Below are 25,363 nucleotides of genomic sequence, written 5' to 3' on the forward strand. Positions count from 1 at the left end.
ATGAACACAGGTCAGCTAATAGATTCCAAACTAAACATGGAGAAGCTGCATTTAGCAGTTATGCTGTACACAACTGGAATAAACTACCAGAAGTTCTTAGACGTGCCCCAAACGTATAATTTTTTTAATCCAGGTTTAAAACACTTCTCATGTCAGATGCCTATGACTGAGCACTTAAATGAGCACTGTTTAGCCTTATAACTTCCTATGTTTTTATCCCATTTTTTATCTATATATGTTTTCTTATTGTATTTTTTATTATTATGATGTATTAATTTGTTTTTATGTTATTGTACTTTCATATATTTTTCTTTGCAAAGCACATTGAATTGCTTCGATGTATGAATTGTGCTATATAAATAAACTTGCTTGCTAAAACAGGACACTTTGATTTTATTCAACTAGCTAACCTGCAGATCCAGGAATGTCTATCTCGAACCTTAAAGCAATGCCTTTGTGTGCATAAAAGTTTGCCCGACTGGAACATTAATCTATTTCATAGCTAGAATGAGTGGAAGTTTATAAGATTGTGTAAAACATTGATTGAAGTCTATCATTTGAGATTATATCTCAAAATAATTGTATTTGCTGGCTATAATAGTTCTGGCTTGGTTTCTTTAGGCATGCAGTGGATGGGGCGGATTTTCAATGGAGCCATGGCGAGTGGAATTCTACCTAGGCAGAGATGTCAGTGACCGTGAACCCTGCTCGCCAAACTGGAAAAATAGGTCAATGTTCTGAAGGAGAAAAATTATGGACAAGCTAATCGGTAAAAACAATATCACAAATTATAATGAATTAAATGAAATACACATTTCTACTTATACTTGTGCATTTGTGGTGAACTTCCTTCCACAGCGAACAGTTAAGACAAAATGCAAATAGAACCACATCAGCTGGTTTGCTTTGTTTACTGTGTTTAGCTGCTGATGCTTGTAGCCAGTTTAATCTTGAGACTAATCTTTCCTCAGTTAGTCTCAACCCAGATTTTAATACCCATTCTCCTGATGGGCAGTCTATCTGTAGCCACTACACTTTTCAAGAATATTTAGTCAGTCATAGGCATTTGTTGTTCCTTGTGCGGCCCAGAAAAAAGAAAGTGAAGGCAACTGTTAACACAGTCATGGGTGGTCATTTAAAGTGTGTCTAATCTTTAGGCATCCTCAGATATATGCAAATACATACCAATATTTGCAAACATCCCAGTGTGTCTTTAGTCTGAACATTATAATTGTCTAAAGGGATAAAAATGTCTAAAGGGAAAAAAAAAATAAGTTTGTTGTGGAACACAATTTATTAACAATACAACTAGTACGTTTATGTTTTATATATATATATATATATATATATATATATATATTAATTTTTTTACAAAACAACAACAAAAGTGGGTGTGGCTATTGGAGAGAGGAGGACACTTTTCCACTAACTGAAATGATATCTCCTATACCACTCAATCAATTATTGGTATCTGAGCCTGAGGACAAAGGAGAGTATTCAGGATGATGCTTTATGAACTGAGAAAATACCATCATCACCAAACACCTGAATGGAACATAATCTTCTTGTAATCTGCCTGTATACCATGCATAACAAAATGGGATATGCGTGCAAGGGGCTGTATGCCTTTAGGCAGTTCAATTGTTCACTGGCCACTACTCTAGTTGGCCTAAGGATGCAGCCAAAACAGTTTACAAGCAACATAAAGAACTGATTGTTCATAGACACCTATTCCTGCTCTGCTGCCATCTTGCAGCTAATTAAACAGTTCTTATTCCCATGTGTGACCTCAATGACCCAATGCAATTCCAGACCCAAGACATCCTGTATGGAATTATATGTATATGAGACCGTATGCCACTGGTACTTTTTACCACCTTAAGTGCATTATTAACTGGTTTATAATAGAAAAAAAAAGCCTTGAGGGGTTTTGTTGTGTACTGCCAATATATCACAGCTAAGCAATGAGATGCCCTAGAACAGCTTTTAGCTGTGGTATGTTCAGTACATACACCATATACATGAGATATTTCAGACCTTTATATCTAATAAATTGGCACAAATGTCTAAAAAGTAGTTTTTTCTTTGTCATTATAGGGGAAATTGTGTAAATTGATGGCCAAAAAAGAGTGATCTAACCAATTATAAATTAAGTCTATAACAAAACACTGACGTTTCTGTTTCCCAGTCTGCAATCTCTGTATGCTGCTGAAGCTTAAGATGTTAATCTAGTAAAATAAAAATAAACAGCCAATGAATTGGATAAACACAGCTAGCTATTCATTTGGAAACTTTGCAAACAGAACATTAGAGCTACTGTATCCAGCATCCACATAACTGTTTAGGGCATAAAAGATCTATTAAGATAAGAACAAGATCTTCAGTTTCTTGGCAATTCCTCTTATGCAATAGCCTTCATTCCTCCGAACAAGAATAGACTGACTTCAGAAGAAAGTTGTTTCTGGCCAGTTTGAGCCTGTTATCAAACCCACAATTGCTGATGATACTGAATTAAAGGAGGAAAGTTTTATTGTTTCTTTAATTAGCGCTACAGTTTTCCGCTGTGATAGCAATTCAAAAGGATTTTCTAATAATCAGTTAGCCTTTTAAAATGATGAATTTTGATTAGCAAACACAATATGCCATTGGAACACAGGACTGATCGCTGCCAATAATGGGCCTCTGTACGCCTATGTAAATACAGTTGTGCTCAAAAGTTTGCATACCCTTGGAGAATTGATAATATATGTACCATTTGTAAAGAAAACATGACTGAGCAGAAAAAACACATCTTTTATTTCTTATGGGATTCACATTCAACTGTAGGTCATAACAGAAAGGCACAATCATAAAACAAAACATGTCAACAAAGAAAATAATGAACTGACCCCTGTTCAAAAGTCTGCATACCCTTAGTTCTTAATACTGTGTATTGCCCCCTTTAGCATCAATGACAGTGTGCAGTAATAGTTGTCTTTGAGGCACCAGATTCTTGCAGTTGGTATAGATGCCCATTCGTCTTGGCAAAATGCCTCCAGGTCATGCACAGTCTTTGGTCGTCTTGCATGAATCGCACATTTTAGATCTCCTCAGAGTGGCTCAATGATATTAAGGTCAGGAGACTGTGATGGCCACTCCAGAACCTTCACCTTTTTCTGCTGTAACCACTGGAGGGTCAACTTGGCCTTGTGCTTAAGGTCATTGTCATGCAGGAAAGTCCAAAAGCGTCCCACCCGCAGATTTCATGCAGAAGATTGCCAATTGTCTGCCAATATTTTCTGATAACATGCTGCATTCATCTGGCCATCAATTTTCACAAGATTCCCTGTGCCTTTAGAGCTCACACACATAGATCTATTTTTGTCTCGTCACTCCAAATAACAGTGTGCCAGAAGCTGTAAGGCGTGTCAAGGTGTTGTCGGGCATATTGTAACCAGGCTTTTTTTGTGGCATTGAAACAACCACACTGTCTTTTTGCAGAGCAGCCTGTAATTCTCCAGAGGTTTACCTGTGGGTTTTTCTTTGTATCCCAAACAATTATTCGTGCAATTTTGGCTGAAATCTTCCTTGGTCTACCTGACCTTGGCTTGGTATCAAGAGATCTCAGAATTTTCCACTTCTTAATAAGGGATTGAACAGTACTGACTGGCATTTGCAAAGCTTTGTATATCTTTTTTAAATCCTTTTACATCTTCACAAAGTTCCATTACCTTGTTACGTAGGTCTTTTGACAGTTTCTTTTCTGCACCCCATGGCTCAGTATCTAGCCTTCTCAGTGGATCCATGTGAGAGCTAACAAACTCATTGACTATTTATACACAAACACTAATTGAAATTCACATTTAATTGCCATTTTTATCTGTTTGTGTCACCTTGTGTGTCTGTGACAGGGCCAAACATTCAAGGGTATGTAAACTTTTGAACAGGGCCATTTGGGTGTTTTCTGTTATCATTATGATTTAAAAAGGAGCCACACAATTATGTGATAATAAATGGCGTCATATGATCACTATCCTTAAATAAAATTACAAGTCATATTTTCAAAATCAATGCCAACATTTTACAATTTCTGCCATGGTATGCAAACTTATGAGCACAACTGTATTCTACTTAAAAACGTCCACTTCCCGCTACAATAGTGAATTATAACATTAACAATGTCTACACTTTTTTAAATATTTTCCCTCTTCCCAAAAAATTATGATTAAAAATAATGAAAACCCGGGTCCATCTGCAGATACACCTACCATCCAAAACCTCGGACCCTCACATTTATACAGTAACATATTACATGACTTATCTGACCATCCTTTTATGTTAATACCTTGGGCGTGTGACACCTTTGTTTCTCAACTTTCTGTGATCCACCCTTCAACCCAACTTCATTAAACATTGGTGGTGCAAGTTCTTGACATTTTACAAAGAAATTAGGGCCCTTAACTTTAAGGCACATGATGGTACTTGGCTTATACATTCATGATTAATTCAGTAGAAGACTTATAAATTGTATATTGATGAATATACTGTTTACCATACTGATTGTCTGTGTATGTGATTAACATACAGATACATTAAGTGTGAGAATATAATGGATTCTTATGACAATCCCTCTAACACATTAAAGATCAATTTGATGTTATTTTAATGGACAATTTTTTTTCAAATTGTTTATTTTATTTCTGTGTGACCCCATACTTTTGCACGGTAGTGTATATAGCTGTTTACAGACTATTACAAAATATTAGTATCTATGGCAGCATTATAAAGCAACTTTACGTTAATGCTTGGTTGGCTGTTAATAACAAACATTATACCTGTTCACTAAGTAACTCTTTTAAGTTTCTTGATGTAGATGGAGAAAATATATCTTAGCCATTGTTTACTTCAATTAATCTTAATTAACATTTTTGTTATCATTGGATGATGGGGTAAAAACACAGGTTTTCGACAGTTTACTCCTCTCTCCTACTTGTGCCAGCCTACACATCTCTGGAGCTGACATTTGCATAAAATACTGGTGTCACACTACCGGGGGTAAGGAACCTGTGCAAATGCGGCATTAGGAAGTTTTCCTAGCCACTTACTTTATATGTTACTTTATGGTATCCTAGCTATTTACTTTATAATGGTTAGTTTATGCCAGCAGAGGGCGCTCTGATGTTGTGTAAATGACAAAACGCTTAGTGTTGCAAGTCATGAAAATATAATCTCAGATTTAGAAAATAGTAATTAAACATGGTGAATGTTATACTGTTGTGTGAGTAAATCATTTGATATACAACAATTTCAAATCCACACATTTGATTAGCAATTAAAATAAAGTTTACATTTTTGGAAAGGACACAGTTCCATAATGCAGGTTTTAACTGAATTCAGTTGGGCTTCTCTTGTGTGTCAGCAGCCCCTTTATGGAATTCCCTGTGTAGTCCACTATGTAGTGAAATGGATGCCAATTGGGACTCAGCAATGTTAAACCTTAAACATGAGATGAAAACTACACTGTTAAAAATTGCTGTTGTTTTTACAGTAAAAATTTACACTAAACTACTGTGTTTTAAAATTTACAGCATTACTGTATTTTGCCATGTGGGAGCATGCATAATTGCTGTGAATTTTAGAGGTCCAATAAGATACTGTCTTTTTTAAAAAGGTCTACACTGATCTACACTGTTGCATGTTCCTATAACATCTGGAAACATGATTATGCAGTAAATAGCCTAATACTGGATACCATTTTAATAATTTTTTTAATATATTTTTTTAAGAAGAATAAAAAACAGTTGCAAAACTTTTCGTCATCTTCAGTGGACATCTTGGGAGTTGGGACTTTCCATTGCTTGATTTTTATGTTTATTTATATTTGTATAAATTATAAAGGCAAACAACTTGATCCTTATTCCATTCCAGTTGGTGGCGGTAATGCACCAATAAGCTAGGTTGCCAACCGCCAATGAACACCAAAAATAAGAATTCGGGACTTTCGCGGTCTTTCCACGAGGGTCATCATCACCAGCACTCAATTTTCTTGCTCACCTCGTGCTCTACGGTTACCGGAGGAAGAGGACATCTAATAAGAGCGAGTCGAGGTGTGTTACATCTACAATATGGAATCCTTTTACATCCACGTTGCAAAATAGATAATCTAGATTATTTGTCCAATTTTATGATAAATCGTCACAGATTAACGATTAGCTGTCTATATTTTCTTCATCATTAAAGTGTGCCCGGGCTGTCATATTACTATTTATTTTTTGATAACGGCTCGGTATAAAATTATTTTACATTGTTGTTTGGTAGTAGACATGTAAGTTTTTAAAAGTTTTAAGCTTTTAACTTGATTGTGTAGGTTTTATGAAGTTAAATAGTGTTTCACTTGACTACCAAGCCATTAACGTTAACTAATGGCACGTTTTTGTTCGATTTAAGATGGTATAACGTTAATTAAATATTTTTTGCTGATAACTGTTTGGTATGAAATTGATTTACATTGTTTTTGGTAGTAGATGTAAGCTTTTAAACGTTTTAAGCTTTTAACTTGATTGTGTAGGTTTTAAAATTGTTTTATGCAGTAAAATAGTGTTTAACCTTGACTGCCAAGCCAACGTTAATAGCACGTTTTTGTTCAATTTAAGATGATGTAACGTTAATGAAGTTTTTTTTGTCTTAGTTTTATGGTAATATTACTTGTAAGGGTGCTTAGTTTTCATATTTGTAATTTAGTTAAATAGAAAGTACATTTTCAGTGCACATGCTTTTTTGCTGTGCATTTATTAGCTTGTGAAGTTTAGATTTTTTTTTAAAGTTTAACATGTTTATCTGTCACTTTTGTAATAATGAGAGCAGTACAATCCTGAGTTTTGTGCAGCATGTGAAATTGCATAGAAATGTGCCTAAATCAGGTTTTAAATGTGCTGTACCTGATTGCCCACATATTTTCACCCAGTTTTCTTCATTGAAGTCCCACATATACAGAAATCACAGAGAACATCACCAGTCTGCTGCTAAAGAGCATCAGGCACAGATGTGTGATAATGATAAAACATTTAAATGCCATGTAGACTTTTGTGATGTTCAATGTGGGACCCTAACACAGCTTTTGTCTCATTTAAAGAGCCATATTCAGTCCGGGCTGGAGATCCGGTGCCCATTTGGTTGCAACAGGACATTTAAGGTGAGATCTACATTTGCATCACATGTATCACAGACACATAAAATGTCCTCTGTAAACCATCTGATAGAGCCTGCTATGACCATGGAAATCCCAGTTTCAGATGTCGTGTCTGAGAGCGAGAGATCAGAAGTTGCAGAGCAAAATTTGTCTGAAGTTGTGGATGAATCTCTTTTTTTTTTTTATTTAACCCTCTTCTATCTGAAACTGCAAGCTAAATTGTTATTGCCTGAGTCTACCATTCAAGGCATTGTTGAATAATTTCAAAACATCCATGACATTGGGCAGTCCCTATTTTATTAGGAGTCAGTGAAAGAAATGGGAAAGAGTGCTTTGCTCAATATGTCCCAGTTAAACAGACCATCAGTGCTCTGTTTAAGTGCCAGTCTGTGAAGGACCAATATGAACAGATGCACTCACAAACAGCTGAAAATGATCTGTTTCGGGATGTAAAGGATGGTAAGAATTTTTCTGAAAATTCTCTCTTTCAAACTGATCCATCATCTCTGGGTTTGATCATTTACCAGGATTCGTTTGAAGTGGTAAATCCTTTAGGCTCAGCTAGAAAAAAACACAAATTACTGGCAGTTTATCTTACCTTGTCTGATATTTTACCTCACAACAGGTCAAACATAGACCACATGCAACTTGTTCTTTTGTGTAATGAGCAAGATTTTAAGCACTTTGGACCAGCTCATGTTTTTAGATCACTAATTGAAGATCTCAAAGATCTTGAGGAGAATGGTGTTGTGGTGAATGATGGCAAAACTTTGAAAGCTTCTTTGTGTTCCATCGTAGGTGACAACCTGGGATCCCACATGATTGGTGGTTTTGTCGAGAATTTTAGCCGAAGCCTACATTTCTGCAGGTATTGCATCATTTAGAGAGACTCATTCCATGCCACACCTTTAGAACCTGCTATGAAGCGAACTGTGGAGTCTTACGAAAGAAACATTCAGAAACTTGCTACCTTAGGGGATAATGTAGTTGATGGAGTTAAATTTAACTCCTTTTAATCAGCTGAATTCCTTTCATGTTTGTCAGCCTGGCTTGCCACCCTGCCTTGGACATGACCTCTTTGAGGGTGTTGTGGCATCTGATCTTAAGTTGTACATTGATTACTTGGTAAATCAAGAGATAATATTTACTTTCACGGAGCTTAATTGCTATATTAAACAGTTTAAGTACACAGGAAATGATGCTGCCAATAAACCAGCTGAGGTTAACTCGGGGAGTGAGAAGCTTTGTGGTCACGCTGTTCAGAACTGGTGTCTTCTTAGACTTTTACCAGTTATTGTTGGACACCGAATTAAGGATCCAGAATCAAAAGTGTGGCAGCTTGTTCTTCTACTCAGACAAATTGTAGATCTAATTTGTGCCCCAGCAATACTGGCAGATCAGGTTGCTTATCTGAAAGGGCTCATTGAGGAGTACATTCATTTTAGGTATGTGACTTTCCCTTCTAAGCCTCTCAAGCCTAAACATCACTACTTGTGCCATTACCCGGAGCTTATAAAACAATTTGGGCCACTCATTCGCTTATGGACTATGCGGTTTGAGAGCAAACATACCAATTTTAAACAATGTGCAAGAAAATTGCACAACTTCAAAAATTTATGTGCAACACTTGCAGAAAGGCACCAGCTTCTCCAAGCCTATTTAAGTGCTGGAAACCTCTTTCAGCTTTCTGTGCAAGTTGAAAAAGGTTCTGAATTTTATTCTTGTGATTTTAACGAAGCATTCAGGGAATCAGTTGATCATTTTGATTTTCAGCCAGGCAATACATTAGTAGCTACTGAAATCACTTTGAAAGGAACAAAGTACAGGAAAGGCATGGTCGTTCTTTTGGCCAGTAATGATACGGGTTTGGAGGTTGGCAGAATTAAACTAATTCTTGTTCACCAGAATTCATTGGTTTACTTTGTATCTGAGAAACGGTGTGCTGTGCGGTTGGTGGATTTGGGTGTATACTGCATAACAGATTAGGACCCAAGACATGTCTGTGTACTTCAAGAGAAGCTATTAGATTATTACCCTCTCCAGGAGTATAACACATCTGGCTTGTCTGTGATTGTGTTACACCACTCTTTTCCATCTTTTTAAGGTATGTCCAACTTAGAGGAAATAAAACTTGCCATCTCCTCTTCGTTACCTGGTCTCTCTGATGAAACGCTTAAAAAATTTATCCATGGACTTTCTGCTATTGGTGTTGAGACAAAAGATGACCTCCAGTATGTCAAAGAAGAAGACCTCATGGAGGTCCTCAGGCCTATACAATGCCGCAAACTACTGAATGCATGGAAAAATGAAGGTATGTTTTATTTGATTGATGTAAAATGTCTAATCTCCATTTGTCTAATATTGTAAAATGTTTCATGTTCAAATTTCTTTTTTTAATTTTTTTTTTATTTGTGTTAGAACAATCCAGCTGCACAAGTCCCCAACGCTCATTGCGTCATGTTCTTTCGGATATATCAAGCCCAGGATCAGAGAGTTCAAGTTCTACAACATCTAGTTCTACTGCTTGCTTTTCAGCAGAAAATTTCAGAAGAAAGTTATTTGTTTCTGGCCAATTTGAGCCTATAATCAAACCCACAATGGCTGATGCTCCAGATACTCAACTATTCTAAAGAAGGAAAGTTGTATTGCTTCTTTAATTAGCACAACACATTTCAGCTATGCTCACATAATTGCGAAAGGGTTTTCTAGTGATCAATTAGCCTTTTAAAATTATAATCTTGGATTAGCAAACACAACGTGCCAATGGAACACAAGACTGATGGTTGCTGATAATGGGCCTCTGTTTCCAGCTACAATAGTCATTTACAATATTAAATTGTATTATTGATCAATTTGATGTTAATTTCATGGACAAGAAATGTGCTTTTCTTTCGATAAGGACATTTCTAAGTGAACCCAAAACTATTCAGCGGTAGTGTATCTAACAAGTTAATTTACACATCAGCAGAATGTATTAAAACTCCAGTGATATACACTTACCTAAAGAATTATTAGGAACACCATACTAATACTGTGTTTGACCCCCTTTCGCCATCAGAACTGCCTTAATTCTACATGGCATTGATTCAACAAGGTGCTGAAAGCATTCTTTAGAAATGTTAGCCCATATTGATAGGACAGCATCTTGCAATTGATGGAGATTTGTGGGATGCACATCCAGGGCACGAAGCTCCCGTTCCACCACATCCCAAAGATGCTCTATTGGGTTGAGATCTGGTGACTGTGGGGGCCATTTCAGTACAGTGAACTCATTGTCATGTTCAAGAAACCATTTGAAATGATTCGAGCTTTGTGACATTGTGCATTATCCTGCTGGAAGTAGCCATCAGAGGATGGGTACATGGTGGTCATAAAGGGATGGACCTGGTCAGAAACTGCTCAAGCCACCCTGAAACAATGCTCAGGTAGGCCGTGGAATTTAAACAATGCCCAATTGTCACTAAGGGCCCTAAAGTGTGCCAAGAAAACATCCCCCACACCATTACACCACCACCACCACCAGCCTGCACAGTGGTAACAAGGCATGAAGGATCCATGTTCTCATTCTGTTTACGCCAAATTCTGACTCTACCATCTGAATGTCTCAACAGAAATCGAGACTCATCAGACCAGGCAACATTCTTCCAGTCTTCAACTGTCCAATTTTGGTGAGCTCGTTCAAATTGTAGCCTCTTTTCCTATTTGTAGTGGAGATGAGTGGTACTCTGTGGGGTCTTCTGCTATTGTAGCCCATCTGCCTCAAGGTTGTGCGTGTTGTGGCTTCACAAATGCTTTGCTGCATACCTCGGTTGTAACGAGTGGTTATTTCACGAGTTGCTCTTCTATCCGCTTGAATCAGTCGGCCCATTCTCCTCTGACCTCTAGCATCAACAAGGCATTTTCGCCCACAGGACTGCCGCATACTGGATGTTTTTTCCCTTTTCACACCATTCTTTGTAAACCCTAGAAATGGTTGTGCGTGAAATCCCAGTAACTGAGCAGATTGTGAAATACTCAGACCGGCCCGTCTGGCACCAACAACCATGCCACGCTCAAAATTGCCTTTCTTTCCCATTCTGACATTCAGTTTGGAGTTCAGGAGATTGTCTTGACCACACCCCTAAATGCATTGAAGCAACTGCCATGTGATTGGTTGATTAGATAATTGCATTAAAGAGAAATTGAACAGGTGTTCCTAATAATCCTTTAGGTGAGTGTATGATTGGCATCTGTGGCAAAAGGGTTGCAAGTTACCTTTGAATGTTTTAAGGAACAATTTCGATTTTTAGGTTATTAAAAGTATGTTTTTAAAACAAATATTGCAGAGGTTCATCTTGTAAAAATAATGGTTAATCTTAATTAAACTCTCCCCAAGTGGTGTGCTGGCTTTGATTTTTTGTTTTGTTATCAGGACTGGCATTAATATATTTGTTTATTAATCTGATGTAAGGCTAGCATCAACAATAAGCAGCATTTGGAAAAATGTCATGCTCTGTTCCCTTCCACCAACCTTTGTAAACAATCTCTTGACCTGACACCCCAGCTTGACTGCCATTCAGTCTGACTACCGTGTACCCTTTCCAGCTGGATGACAGTGTGTGTGGCCCCAGAATATACTCTGGGTTAAATGTCTCTTTCAACCACTCATAGTACTCTAAGAGACAGAGAGAAAAAACTGCTCATGCCACCCTGAGCTACAATGTGTCGCTCCTCTCAAACCGCAAAAGTATGTATCAAGCTTCATGTAAGATCAGTTTCCCCCGTGTACACACAATGAAGGGTCATTCTAATGTATCTTAAATTTAATATGTTTTATGCCATTATACTGTATGACATCAAGTTACAGTTGACAAACTCATTCAGTGGTCCCCAATTCTCTCCTCAGGGACCCCCAGCTGTTTAATCTCTGTGTTTACCAAGACACAATGATAAATAATCTTCAAGAAATTTTACACAATGGTGTGGAAAAATAGGACGTGTGTATGTGTGTGCATGTTGGCCTACCTGTATGTTCAATATGTAGGTGTGTGTTTGTATCTGTGTGCAGAGATGGATATATTAATTTACCAAGATGCAATGTTGGCAGTATTGTCTAAACATGCATTTCAAAAAACACAAGTTCATTATTATTACTGTAAATTGCGCTAGGTATGAGCATGCCCTAAATTACAACAATTGACAGTAAACATCCCAGTGTGCTTTGCACATGCCTAAGCTATTTGGTCTAGGAACCTTATCAATTACAATGTTGTTGTTTTTTCATACACTACATTTTTTCAGAGACTTGTTTGGTTGTGTAAACTTGCTGATATCAAAATCTCAAAATGGCACTTTCAGTGCTGTGTGTGCAACATTTTTAATAAAGCCAGAGTTTTGTAACAAAAAAGTTATGACAATTCTGTTGGAATTGTATCAAGTTTTTGTGCTGTCCTCACAGATATCATTTAATCTTGCTCGCAGTTGATGGCAAGAATCTAGGGTGGTATGTCACGAAAATGCTGGTGTAAATTGAAGTGCTATGGAAATTATTATACAAACCAAGATAAGTCTATGTAGCATTTTATACTTTCTTTTGTAATGTAAACAAGCCTTTAGATGCTTTAACTGTTATGCTATCTGCCTCCCTCCGAGGAGCATTTCTAAATAAGCCTTTAACAGTGTATGTACTCGAACTAGCTGACCTGTTGTTATTGTTTGCTTTGTAACTCTAAATATTTGGTCCTTGTATGCACACAGATGGTTATTTTTTCCTGTATGTAACCCCAACTTTTCAACTGTTGAAATGCAATTATGGAGCAATGTTAAAATATTCCCCATTTAATGTAAATTATGTGCAAACATGGCTGCTATGGAAATTGCTTTTGTTGTGAATCTATGGGCCAACCTTTTTACTGAACCTGGCTCTGGTCAACGCAATCAGAAATTGGGACAGCGTTTATTTTCCATTTTGAAAGCTTTTCATCAGATCTAAGTGTGTTTGTGTGTGCATTTGTGTTTCACTATCTTAGTGAGGTCAGAAAATATATAGCAAAACAAGTAAAACCATGGAAAGTTAGTACATTTGGCCGGTCCTCTTTTCATCAAGAAGCTTCATTTGACTTGGGTTTAAGTTTTGCATTAGAATTAGGGGTTACATTTAGGCATTTAGGAAGGTAAGACAGAGATCAAAATGCTCTTAAACACAATTACAGTTCATTATATAATATTTGTAAATTTTGACAGAAAGACACTAACACAAGATCAGTGAGAGTCTGTCTGAAGAACATGTAAGGTAAGAAAGTGTTACAACATGACATTTCATCAATACATGTTAATCTGGTCTAAACCAGTTTGGTTTATTCCACCGCTCTCCACACAAGGTTTCACCCAAATGCAGGTTGCCCACCTGCATTTTACAAATACAATGAGGGAAAAAGTTATTTGATCCCCTACTGATTTTGTATATTTGCCCACTGACAAAGGAATGATAAGTCTATAATTTTAATGGTAGGTTTATTTGAACAGTGCCAACAAAAACGCATGTCAAACATTTTATAAATTGATTTGCATTTTAATGACAGAAATAAGTATTCGACCCCTCTGCAAAACTTGACTTGGTGGCAAAACCCTTGTTGGCAATCACAGAGGTCAGATGTTTCTTGTAGTTGTCCACCAGGTTTGCACACATCCCAGGAGGGATTTTGTCCCACTCCTCTTTGCAGATCTTCTCCAAGTCATTAAGGTTTTGAGGCTGACGTTTGGCATTTCGAACCTTCAGCTCCCTCTACAGGTTTTCTATGGGATTAAGGTCTGTAAACTGGCTAGGCCACTCCAGGACCTTAATGTGCTTCTTCTTGAGCCACTTTTGGGTCATTGTCATACCCATCCACAATCCATTTTCAATATCCTGGCTGAGGGATGGAGGTTCTCACCCAAGATTTGACAGTACATGGCCCTTAGCAGAAAAACATCCCAAAGGTATTATGTTTCCACCTCCATGTTTGATGGTGGGGATGGTGTTTTTGGGGTCATAGGTAGCAATTCCTCCTCCTCCAAACACGACAAGTTGAGTTGATGCCAAAGAGCTTGATTTTGGTCTCATCTGACCACAAAACTTTCACCCAGTTCTCCTCTGAATCATTCAGATGTTCATTGGCAAACTTCAGACGGGCCTGTACATTTAATCCTTCACGGCATAGTGTGTTACCAATTGTTTTTTTGGTGACTATTGTCTCAGCTGCCTTGAGATCATTGACAAGATCCTCCCGTGTAGTTCTGGGCTGATTCCTCACAGTTCTCATAATCATTGCAACTCCACAAAGTGAGATCTAGCATGGTGCCCCAGACCGAGGGAGATTGACAGTTATTTTGTGTTTCTTCCATTTGTGTATGATCACACCAACTGTTGTCACCTTCTCACAAAGCTGCTTGGCGATGGTCTTGTAGCCCATTCCAGCCTTGTGTAGGTCTACAATCTTTTCCCTGACATCCTCGGACAGCTCTTTGGTCTTGGCCATGGTGGAGAGTTTGGAATCTGATTTATTGATTGCTTATGTGGACAGGTGTCTTTTATACAGGTAAACTGAGATAATGAGCACTTCCTTTAGGAATGTGCTCCTAATCTCAGCTCATTACCTGTATAAGACACCTGGGAGCTAGAAATCTTTCTGTTTGTGTGACAACTGCGCCCTCTGCTGCTTTACCTCCCCCTGCAGCGGACGGGCTCCGGCGTTCGACGTCACCGGCCTTCTGACACCATCGCCCATCTCATCATGCTTGTCACCTGTGTCCTGTTTAGCGCACCTGTTCCTCATCCTCATCATTTCCCCCCAGTATATATTTCCCTCTGCTCCCCCTGTCTTTGTGTGTAATTGTCTCTGTATGAAATAAGAGCAGTGTACGCTTTGGTTCGAATGCATTTTTGAGTTCTCGTTATAGCATTAAAAACTAATCTATCACGCCATTCTCCTGCTCCTCCTTTATCCGCCCCCCGAAGACGTGACAGAATTACACACCGGCAAATTCTCTAAAGGAAATGGTGCCACAAGGAGCCACAGGCGAGGCCGGTGTTGCGGAGGCGGTGAAGATACATTCTACAATGCTGGCCAGCCTAGGCGCCGCAATGGACAATGTGTTAAAAGCGGTACAGCGCCTAGAGCTGAGCCAGCAGAACCCCGCAGCACTGGCCGTCTCTCCGCCTCCCCAAGCTGCGCTGCCCAACATAGGGCCGATGCACCTTCCCCTACCCCGGGACTACGTCGGGCGGGGGACCGCTGCCAGGGTTTCCTGTTACAGCTGGACATCGCGCTCCAGGTGATGCACCCTGCGCCGACCGTGGCCCAGAAGATCACCTCGCTCGTCTCCTGCCTGTCGGGAAAAGCCCTGGAGTGGGCAACCGCCGTCTGGAAGAGGCCCGCCTGTTCCACCCTGCCAACCAGACACCGCCGTCCCCATGGACCTGGGGGCGGCTGCACTGCCGGGCAGACGTCGGGGAGGACAGGTGCGGAGTGCCTCCAAGAGGAGGCGAGGCCGTACAACCGCACCACACCGCACCTCCCTCCCCGAGTCGAGAGGCGACAGGCATGGCACTTCCGCGTCACCCCAGGTAGCACATAGTCCGGCCACTATGAGTATTTAGTGATGCCGTACAGGTTGATGAATGCTCCTTCAGTCTTTCAGTCCTTCATCAACAACGTATTTCGGGACATGTTGTGCGAGGGCGTGGTGGTGTATATCGATGACATCTTGATTTACACTGCCACCCGCACCGAACATGTCTCGTTAGTGCGCAGGGTGCTTGTTAGACTGCTGGAGCATGACCTATACGTGAAAGCCGAGAAGTGTCTGTTTTTCCAGTCGTCTGTGTCCTTCCTGGGATATTGCTTTTCCAGCACAGGTGTGGCTATGGAGGAGCCTCACATTGACGCCGTGCGTAATTGGCCGACCCCAACCACGGTAAAGGACGTGCAACGTTTCTTAGGCTTCTCAAATTAGTACAGGAGGTTTATCCGGGGCTTCAGCCAGGTCGCGGCTCCGATCCCCTCCCTTCTGAAGGGGGGGGCGACCCGGAGGCGGAGCAGGCGTTTGTGGAACTGAAACACTGTTTCACCGCCGCTCCGGTCCTGGCCCATCCCGACCCGTCGCTCCAGTTCATTGTAGAGGTGGACGCGTCCGACTGTGGGCTCGGTGCCATCCTCTCCCAACGGACGGGGAGTCGTAACACGCTCCGTCCCTGTGCCTTCTTCTCCCAGAAGCTCAGTGCGGCGGAGCGGAACTACGACATAGGTGATCGTGAGCTGCTGGCCGTAGTTCGAGCCTTGTCGGCGTGGCGGCACTGGTTAGAGGGGGCTAAACACCCTTTCCTCGTCTGGACGGACCACCGGAACCTGGAGTACATGCGGGCAGCGAGGAGGCTGACCCCTCGTCAGGCAAGGTGGGCTATGTTCTTCACCCGGTTTGTTTTTTCTCTTACTTACAGGCCGGGGAGTAAGAACGTCGGGGCCGACGCACTGTCCCGCCAGCATGACACGGAGGAGAGGCCAGTGGATGACGCTCCCGTGCTCCCGGAGTCGTGCATCGTGGTACCGGTGGTATGGGAACTGGACGCGGACATCGCTAGAGCGCAGCGTGACGAGCCCTCTCTGCCCACATGCCCTGAGGGCCGTACGTATGTGCCGGTGTCTGTATGCGACCGCCTCATCTACTGGGCGCATACATCTCCCTCTTCCAGTCATCCTGGCATCGGGCCAACGGTGCGTGCCCTGGCCGGTAAGTACTGGTGGCCCACTTTAGCTAAGGATGTGAGGGTGTACGTCTCTTCCTGCTCGGTGTGCGCCCAGAGTAAGGCACCCCGGCACCTACCTGTGGGCAAGTTGCACCCCTTGCCCATTCCACAACGACCATGGTCCCACCTGTCTGTTGATTTCTTAACTGATCTCCCCCCTTCCCAGGGCCAAACCACCATCCTGGTCGTTGTGGATCGGTTCTCCAAGTCCTGCCGCCTCTTGCCTCTGCCCGGCCTTCCTACTGCCCTACAGACTGCGGAGGCCCTATTTACACACGTCTTCCGGCACTATGGGGTGCCCGAGGACATTGTGTCTGACCGGGGTCCCCAGTTCACGTCCAGGGTATGGAAAGCTTTCATGCAGCACCTGGGGATCTCGGTCAGCCTGACCTCGGGCTACCATCCCCAGTCCAACAGGCAGGTGGAACGGGTAAACCAGGAAGTGGGTAGGGTCCTCCGGTCCTACTGCCAGGACCGGCCGGGGGAGTGGGCAGAGTTTCTGCCTTGGGCTGAGTATGCGCTCAATTTTTTGCACCACTCCTCCACAGGCGTGTCACCGTTCCAGTGTGTACTGGGTTACCAGCCGGTCCTGGTGCCCTGGACGCCGAGCCAGACCGGTACCCCTGCAGTGGATGACTGGTTCCGGCGGGCAGCGGGCACATGGGAGGCGGTGCAAGCCCGCCTCCGGCTCGCTGTCTGCCGCCAAAAGGTCTCTGCGGAACGCCACCGCGGGGAGGCCCCGGTGTATCGGCCGGGCGACCGGGTCTGGCTCTCGTCCAGGGACCTGCCCCTGTCTTTGTGTGTAATTGTCTCTGTATGAAATAAGAGCAGGGTACGCTTCGGTTCGAATGCATTTTTGAGTTCTCGTTATAGCATTAAAACTAATCTATCACGCCATTCTCCTGCTCCTCCTTTATCCGCCCCCCGAAGACGTGACAGTTTGAGTGGGGATTAAATACTTAATTCCCTCATTAAAATGCAAATCAATTTATAAAATTTTTGACATGCATTTTTCTGGATATAATTGTTATTCTTTCACTGTTCAAATAAACCTACCATTGAAATTATAGACCGATAATTTCTTTGTCAGTGGGCAAACGTACAAAATCAGCAGCATAATCAGCATAATTTTTTCCTTCACTGTACTTCTTGACTTCAAATGTCCACCCATGTCTTGTCCCCCTTACTTATGACACCATTAACATACCTTGCATTTTTCCTACTTGGCAAAATACAGGATTGGTGCCTTTCTAATTAACCCAATATATACTCCGCTAAACATCTGTAAAAGGCACAAACACATTAGTTCAACAACTTTCTGTATCAGTCTTCATATTTTTCCTACCTGTGCATGAGTAGTCGTCCACTCTGATGAAACCAAGTAGACAGTCACAGCGGTGGGTGCCGGGTAGATTTACACACACTGTGTTGGCCTGGCAGTAGTGCATCTGTGTGGCACATTCATCGATATCTGAAGAAAGAAAAGAAGCACACAGATATATTATATACAGGGGCAGACTAGGACATTAATTCAGCCCGGTCACTTTAATCACATCAGCCCACATCGTTGCAACCACTCATCTACAACTCCCCGTCCCCCACAAGCACACGCATGCTTGCGATTTACACACAACTGATTTATTGCCAGAAGCATTTCTAGAGTTAAAGACACTTGGAGTTAAGACTTGTTAAGGTTGTGATATTAGACCAATGAGAGATTTTTGATCTTATTTACTTATATTATTTTTCCATTAATTTACATTACCGGTCAAAAGTTTGGGGTCACTTAGAAATGTCCTTGTAATCAGAAGAAAAGCAAAACATTTTCTCAGTTAATATACAGTGGAGAGAACAAGTATTTCATACACTGCCGATTTTGCAGGTTTTCCTACTTACAAAGCATTTAGAGGTCTGTAATGTTTATCATAGGTACATTTCAACTGTGGGAGACTGAATCTAAAACAAAAATCCAATAATTAATTTGCATTTTATTGCATGACATAAGTATTTGATCACCTACCAACCAAGAAGTATTCCGGCTCTCACAGACCTGTTAGTTTTTCTTTAAGAAGCCCTCCTGTTCTCCACTCATTACCTGTATTAACTACACTTGTTTGAACTTTTCACCTGCATAAAAGACACCTGTCCACACATTCAATCAAACAGACTCCAACCTCTCCACAATAGCCAAGACCAGAGAGCTGTGTAAGGACATCAGGGATGGGCTAGGATGGGCTACAGGACAATACGCAAGCAGCTTGGTGAGAAGGCAACAACTGTTGGCGCAATTATTAGAAAATGGAAGAAGTTCAAGATTATGGTCAATCTCCCTCAGTCTGGGGATCCATGCAAGATCTCACCCTGTGGGGCATCAATGATCACGAGGAAGGTGAAGGATCAACCCAGAACTACATGGCAGGACCTGGTCAATGACCTGAAGAGAGCTGGGACCACAGTCTCAAAGAAAACCATTAGTAACACACTACGCCGTCATGGATTAAAATCCTGCAGCGCACCCAAGGTCCCTCTGCTCAAGCCAGCGCATGTCCAGGCCCGTCTGAAGTTTGCCAATGACCATCTGGATGATCCAGAGGAAGAATGGGAGAAGGTCATGTGGTCTGATGAGACAAAAATTGAGCTTTTTGGTCTAAACTCCACTCGCCGTGTTTGGAGGAAGAAGAAGGAGTACAACCCCAAGAACACCATCCCAACCGTGAAGCATGGAGGTGGAAACATCATTCTTTGGGGATGCTTTTCTGCAAAGGGGACAGGACGACTGCACCATATTGAGGGGAGGATGGATGGGGCGTTACACGTTACCTGAAAGGAGCATCAGACTGTGAAGGAGGAAAAAGCCGCCCAGCTGAGAAGGACCCACAGCCAACCCCTTAAACCTAGGCTGACTACTGACACCCCAGCATCCCTGAACTGGAACACTTTCTTTATCCTGCAGTCAGTAACATCAAGTAGCCAGAAGTGCCAGACTACACTCACCAAACCCACCCTGTTTTTTTTGTATTAACTTTAGTATTGGCTTATTTCATTCCATCTTAACGATTCTATTTTAGTTTGTAAATCCTATTTCATACCTGTTACTTGATATTGCGCATTAACTAGTACCAACATTCTACTTTCATTTCATCACTATGCTTAACTGTTATTCAATTAATAATAGCTTGGAAATACTATTTCGTACCTCTGATACTTGATATTGCACAGTACCTGGTACCAAATATTCTACTTACTCTGTTTTTAACATCAGCATTTTTCATTCCATCACAGTGCTTAACTGTTATTCTATTGTTAAATATAGCTTGTAAATCCTTGTGCCACAGGTCAGCATTGCAGTTATAATGGTCTGTTCTACTACTGTTTTTACCTCTGTATTTTTATATATGTATATCAAGTTTTGTTTATCACAGATACAAGAGACACATCTTAATGCAGCATGGTGTAAATATTGTGCTCCAGGTCAGCAATGCCATTATAATGGAATATTCTACTCTAGAGCTTTACTCAATGGCTTGAAAATGTGATGTTCTACCTCGTTTTATTTGGTATCCTGCACATTCTTTGGTACCAAATATCCTCATTACTTGTTATGTTTACTGGTAATTATTTTCATCCCAGAGCTGACCTCTATATTATTAACAATGATTGTGTTTTTGTCATAATTTGCTTGTATGGCTGTTCTTTTTTTTTAACCAACATTTTATTGGAAACCTGCATGTTCTGTGTGTATTTATGCCTATTATTTATTTCAGTGATCTGACACATCTTGTTTGAATGACAGTTACTGTACTTTGAAATGTGGAATTAAAACACCAAATGGAAATTTGTCTGGTTTGATCAATCATTATTCTCGATAAACTGCATGCTATAAATATTAAATATATATATATATATATAAAAGCGGCAGATCGCTCGAAAACCTTTTGTATAACGGCGGTGGAAAGGCTGTTGGACCACGGGCCGGCCGCAGAACACAGGCGGTAGGAGTGCGACTGCCGCTTTTAAAAAGCGTCTGCCGCCGGCGGAAAGCTGGCAAACGTGTTTGCGATTTAGACATTCTGACGCTTCTACTGTCCGCCGACTCATTGCTATCTGGGTTGTGACTTGCTTGATTAAAGTATGAAAATGACTTGACTTGACTTTGACTTGGGAACAAGTTACTTGAGACTTGACTTGAAGTGGAAGACTCGACAATGACTTGAACTTATAATAAACTTACAGCAATAAAATTATTTTATATGTTGTGACATCAGCACCACTAATCAGCGTATGTGCCTTTAACGCTGCACAATTCAAACCGCGCCAAACATGGCAGACAGTAACGTTAGTCGAGCTCCACAAATAGTATCGTTTGGATACAAGGACTCTGAACTGGACCGTGTGAATAAAAAAAGATTTGCCAGATGCAAAATATGCAACAACGTCAAATTTCATTCGTCATTTTAAGAACCACAAGGGAAGGTAAAAAAGTAATCTCTTTATATTCAGTTTCACTAAGATCTATAACGATTAAGTTACTAATGTAATGAAATAATCTTTTGTTTGTCAGAATTTGGCCTTGGTTGCATTTTATGTTGTTTTTTTTTCTTGTTAGAAATGTGACCATTATCATTACTGAATACGTCTGGTAAATAGATGTAAGGGAATTTGACTATAACAGTGGCATAGCCTGAATTTTAATGTTGATGGGCATCTTAAAATGAGCGGGCATGTATATTATTAGGCTATAATGTCTGTATTAAATGTGCGCATTTTCAAGTGTTTGTGGACTGCGCGTGGAAACTAAAAAGCATTGTGCATACGCCATAACAGTTAACTTTACTGCATGAAAGTCTAACATGGAGGCGCCGATGTGATTACTAGCACCTAAACATTTCGAAGAGGTTTTTTTTTTTACTCATACAGACAAGAATAATTACAGCGTAATTACATATTAGGCAGTTTTTCAGTCACAATAATTAGTTTATAAGGTTGTTATTATTAGCCCTTATTACATGGATTGGCTGAATTCCAGTGCAGAATGCGTGTTATTTCTTGATAACAGACCGTTGCCATGAAAAACAGCGCGTTGCTATGGACGCAGCAGGATTCTAACCAGAGACGGAACAGACTATTTTCTTTAGAGGAAGCAATACAATCGTTTTTAAATCAATACATTCCTTTTGAAATCAATATTTTGTGTCAAATTATTGAATTATTTGGTAGGTAGCCATGTAATAAGCAGGATAAGGTATAGCGAGGCGGTTGTTATAGCAAATACAACCCCTTCAGGCTGATTCAAGATCCCTCCGCTTCGTCCCCCCCAAAAATTGTACCGCGGATGAGAGAAATATTTGATTTTGAAATCGAGCTTCGCACCGAGCGCACGTCAGAAACAGAGGACAGTGTGTGTGTGTGTTCATCTCTTTAGTACTGTGACTTGACTTGACTTGAAACTTATAAGGACTCGACTTGACTTGCTTAGGGTGAACCCTTGACTTGACTTGCTTGATTTATCTGAACTGTGACTCGAGACTTGATGGTTAAGACTTGAGACTTGCTTGGACTTGTGACTTGTCCCCACTTGTGTTACTTGTCCCCATCTCTGGTTTCTGTACCAAATATTAAGTTCTGCTTTTCTGATTAAAAGCATAAAATGCAAATTAATTACTTAAAAATCATACAATGTGATTTTCTGGATTTTTGTTTTAGATTACGTCACTCACAGTTGAAGAGTACCTATGATAAAAATGACAGACTTCTACATGCTTTGTAAGTGGGAAAACCTGCAAAATCGGCAGTGTATCAAATACTTGTTTTCCCAACAGTATATATTTGGGTAATGTTCCCATTAAATGAATAAATGTATGCATTGACAGATTAATAGATTGATAATGATGATGATTGATTACTCCATTTTGTTAAAAGCGATAAAAACCATGTGAATTGCAATCTCCACTCATGCATGCCTCTTATCTGATGACGTGACCATATACACCTGACCCACCAGCAGACCAGTAAACCCATTGAAACTGCCTTCCACCCTATGAGAAGTTACAGCCCAAACAAACATAAACAAACATTCAAGAACATAAATTATATCAATATAGCTCCAGCAAACAGTTTGGAGCATAGAGAGGGGAACAAATAACTATAAAGTCACTGGATTAATTCCTTGCGCCAAGAAGGTGACAAATCTGTTCTGCAGCACTCAATCAAATTTAATTCAATCAATCAATCAAATGTATTTATAAAGCCCTTTTTACAACAGCAGTTGTCAGAAAGTGCTTTTACAGAATCACCCGGCCTTAAACCCCAAGGAGCAAACAACAGTAGTGTTGAATTTCAGTGGCTTTGAAAAACTCCCTAAAAAGGCCGAAATTTAGGAAGAAACCTAGAGAGGACCTAGGCTCAGAGGGGCCATTATCAGCCACAATAATGTCTGATAATGGCTTCACCCCATTTTCCAAGATCTTTCAATTTCCTTTTCACACAATCATATAATAATACACCTTGTGCATCTAATAATGAGGGGAACTACAAGCAAATGTATTGTTAGTAACAATTTTGACATTTATCAGACAGACACTCCTATCCAGAGCGACAGACACAAATAGGGTTAAGTGATTTATTTAATGGGGACATTGACAAGAGTTTATTTTACCTGGTCAGCCTGGAAATTCTAAACATCTTTGTTAACTGGCCCAAAAATTGTAACCCACTATACAATCATCCATGCTTAGATACAAAGGGGGACAGAGTATGAACTGAGGAAGAATTCAAAGGTCTGTCACCAGCATTTGTGGTTTAAAGTCTGCAGTGCTACTGTAGAGTATTGACTACACATTCATGTCAGACATCAATAACATTGTCCAGACACCCTTTTTGCTGTCTAGATGCGATAGGAAGTGTCAGCATGAATCACGCTTCCCCAATCTCTTCTTCCATCTACTTCAGAAAAGTGTCTGGCTTGAACCAAATGGCACCAGATGGCACATTATAGACTGAGAGCCAGCATGATTCTGATGAAGACTGAGGATGACTCAAGGAGCATCTCCTTTAGAAAAACATCAGATTGCCCATCAAGTGCCTCAAAAATGTCAAAAAATATAATGGAAACAGACCAAAAGTGACATGGTTACATTTGTAGAATGAGTGTATAATAAAACATGAAGTTAACATGCCTTCCACTCACTTGACTGGTACCCTTGCAAACACACAATCTTCATAGAAGTTGTGGCACTTTGTGATAGCGCAGACCACACCCTCTCTTAGGTGTGGACAACTGATTAGGCTGCAATGGTCACAGAACAACAGCAGGCAAGAAATGGGTGACGTAAGCCCCAAGAACCCTTCTTTTACCTGAGCAAATCACAGCTCCCCTGATACATTCTTGTTCCAGGACTATACAACTCTGGAAAAAAGTATTATTTTCAAACTTGACAGGAAACACAATATCCTGTTATGACCATCAGGCTGTAATATTAAAAAGCTTAGACATGCAGTTACACAGGATTGAAACATGTCAAGATGGGACAATTAGGTGCTTACCAATAACCCTGCACCTGACGATCACCACAAACCTGTGACAGGGATTCTCCCTAGAGACGTAGCGAGGTAGTAAGTCATCACTACAGACATTAAATGCTGTCTGCTTTCAAGAGACAATAAGAGTTGGCAGAGGTGGGGGACTCGAGTCACATGACTTGACTCAAGTCTGACTCGAGTCACAATTTTCAGGACTTGTGACTTGCTTGATTAAAGTATGAAAATGACTTGACTTGACTTTGACTTGGGAACAAGTTGCTTGAGACTTGACTTGACTTGAAGTGGAAGACTCGACAATGACTTGAACTTATAATAAACAAACAGCAATAAAATAATTCTATATGTTGTGACATCAGCACTACTAATCAGCGTATGTGCCTTTAACGCTGCACAATTCAAACCGCGCCAAACATGGCAGACAGTAACGTTAGTCGAGCTCCACAAATAGTACCATTTGGATACAAGGACTTTAAACTGGACCGTGTGAATAAAAAAATATTTGCCAGATGCAAAATATGCAACAACGTCAAATTTCATTCGTCATTTTAAGAACCACAAGGAAAGGTAAAAAAGTAATCTCTTTATATTCAGTTTCACTAAGATCTATAACGATTAAGTTACTAATGTAATGAATTAATCTTTTGTTTGTCAGAATTTGGCCTGGGTTGCATTTTATGTTGTTTTTTTTTTCTTGTTAGAAATGTGACCATTATCATTACTGAATACGTCTGGTAAATAGATGTAAGGGAATTTGACTATAACAGTGGCATAGCCTGAATTTTAATGTTGATGGGCATCTTAAAATGAGCGGGCATGTATATTATTACACGTAGGCTATAATGTCTGTATTAAATGTGCGCATTTTCAAGTGTTTGTGGACTGCGTGTGGAAAC

The 25,363-nt window shown here is 40.4% G+C and overlaps 1 protein-coding gene and 1 long non-coding RNA gene across 7 annotated transcripts in view; one reads left to right on the forward strand and one right to left on the reverse strand.

Annotated features, from left to right (window-relative positions):
* Positions 1 to 25,363, reverse strand: part of LOC105031116 (protein kinase C-binding protein NELL1) — a 781,285-nt gene that overhangs the window by 255,190 nt on the left and 500,732 nt on the right. For all 6 annotated transcript variants that reach the window (XR_003782803.2, XR_004576720.1, XM_029124715.2 and 3 more), the window contains one exon: positions 18,277 to 18,402. Coding sequence is in view for 4 of the 6 variants with exons in the window: in XM_029124715.2 (XP_028980548.1) it covers positions 18,277 to 18,402 (126 nt within the window). In the remaining 2 variants the exon portion in view is untranslated. The remainder of the gene's footprint in view (positions 1 to 18,276; positions 18,403 to 25,363) is intronic.
* LOC109615328 lies at positions 7,119 to 9,695 on the forward strand. Its single transcript, XR_003782806.2, has 4 exons — positions 7,119 to 7,171; positions 7,967 to 8,036; positions 9,273 to 9,479; positions 9,587 to 9,695. It is a non-coding gene; the product is annotated as an uncharacterized LOC109615328 (long non-coding RNA).

The sequence above is a fragment of the Esox lucius genome, chromosome 2 (assembly GCF_011004845.1).
Source record: "Esox lucius isolate fEsoLuc1 chromosome 2, fEsoLuc1.pri, whole genome shotgun sequence".
NCBI classification, from domain to species: domain Eukaryota; kingdom Metazoa; phylum Chordata; class Actinopteri; order Esociformes; family Esocidae; genus Esox; species Esox lucius.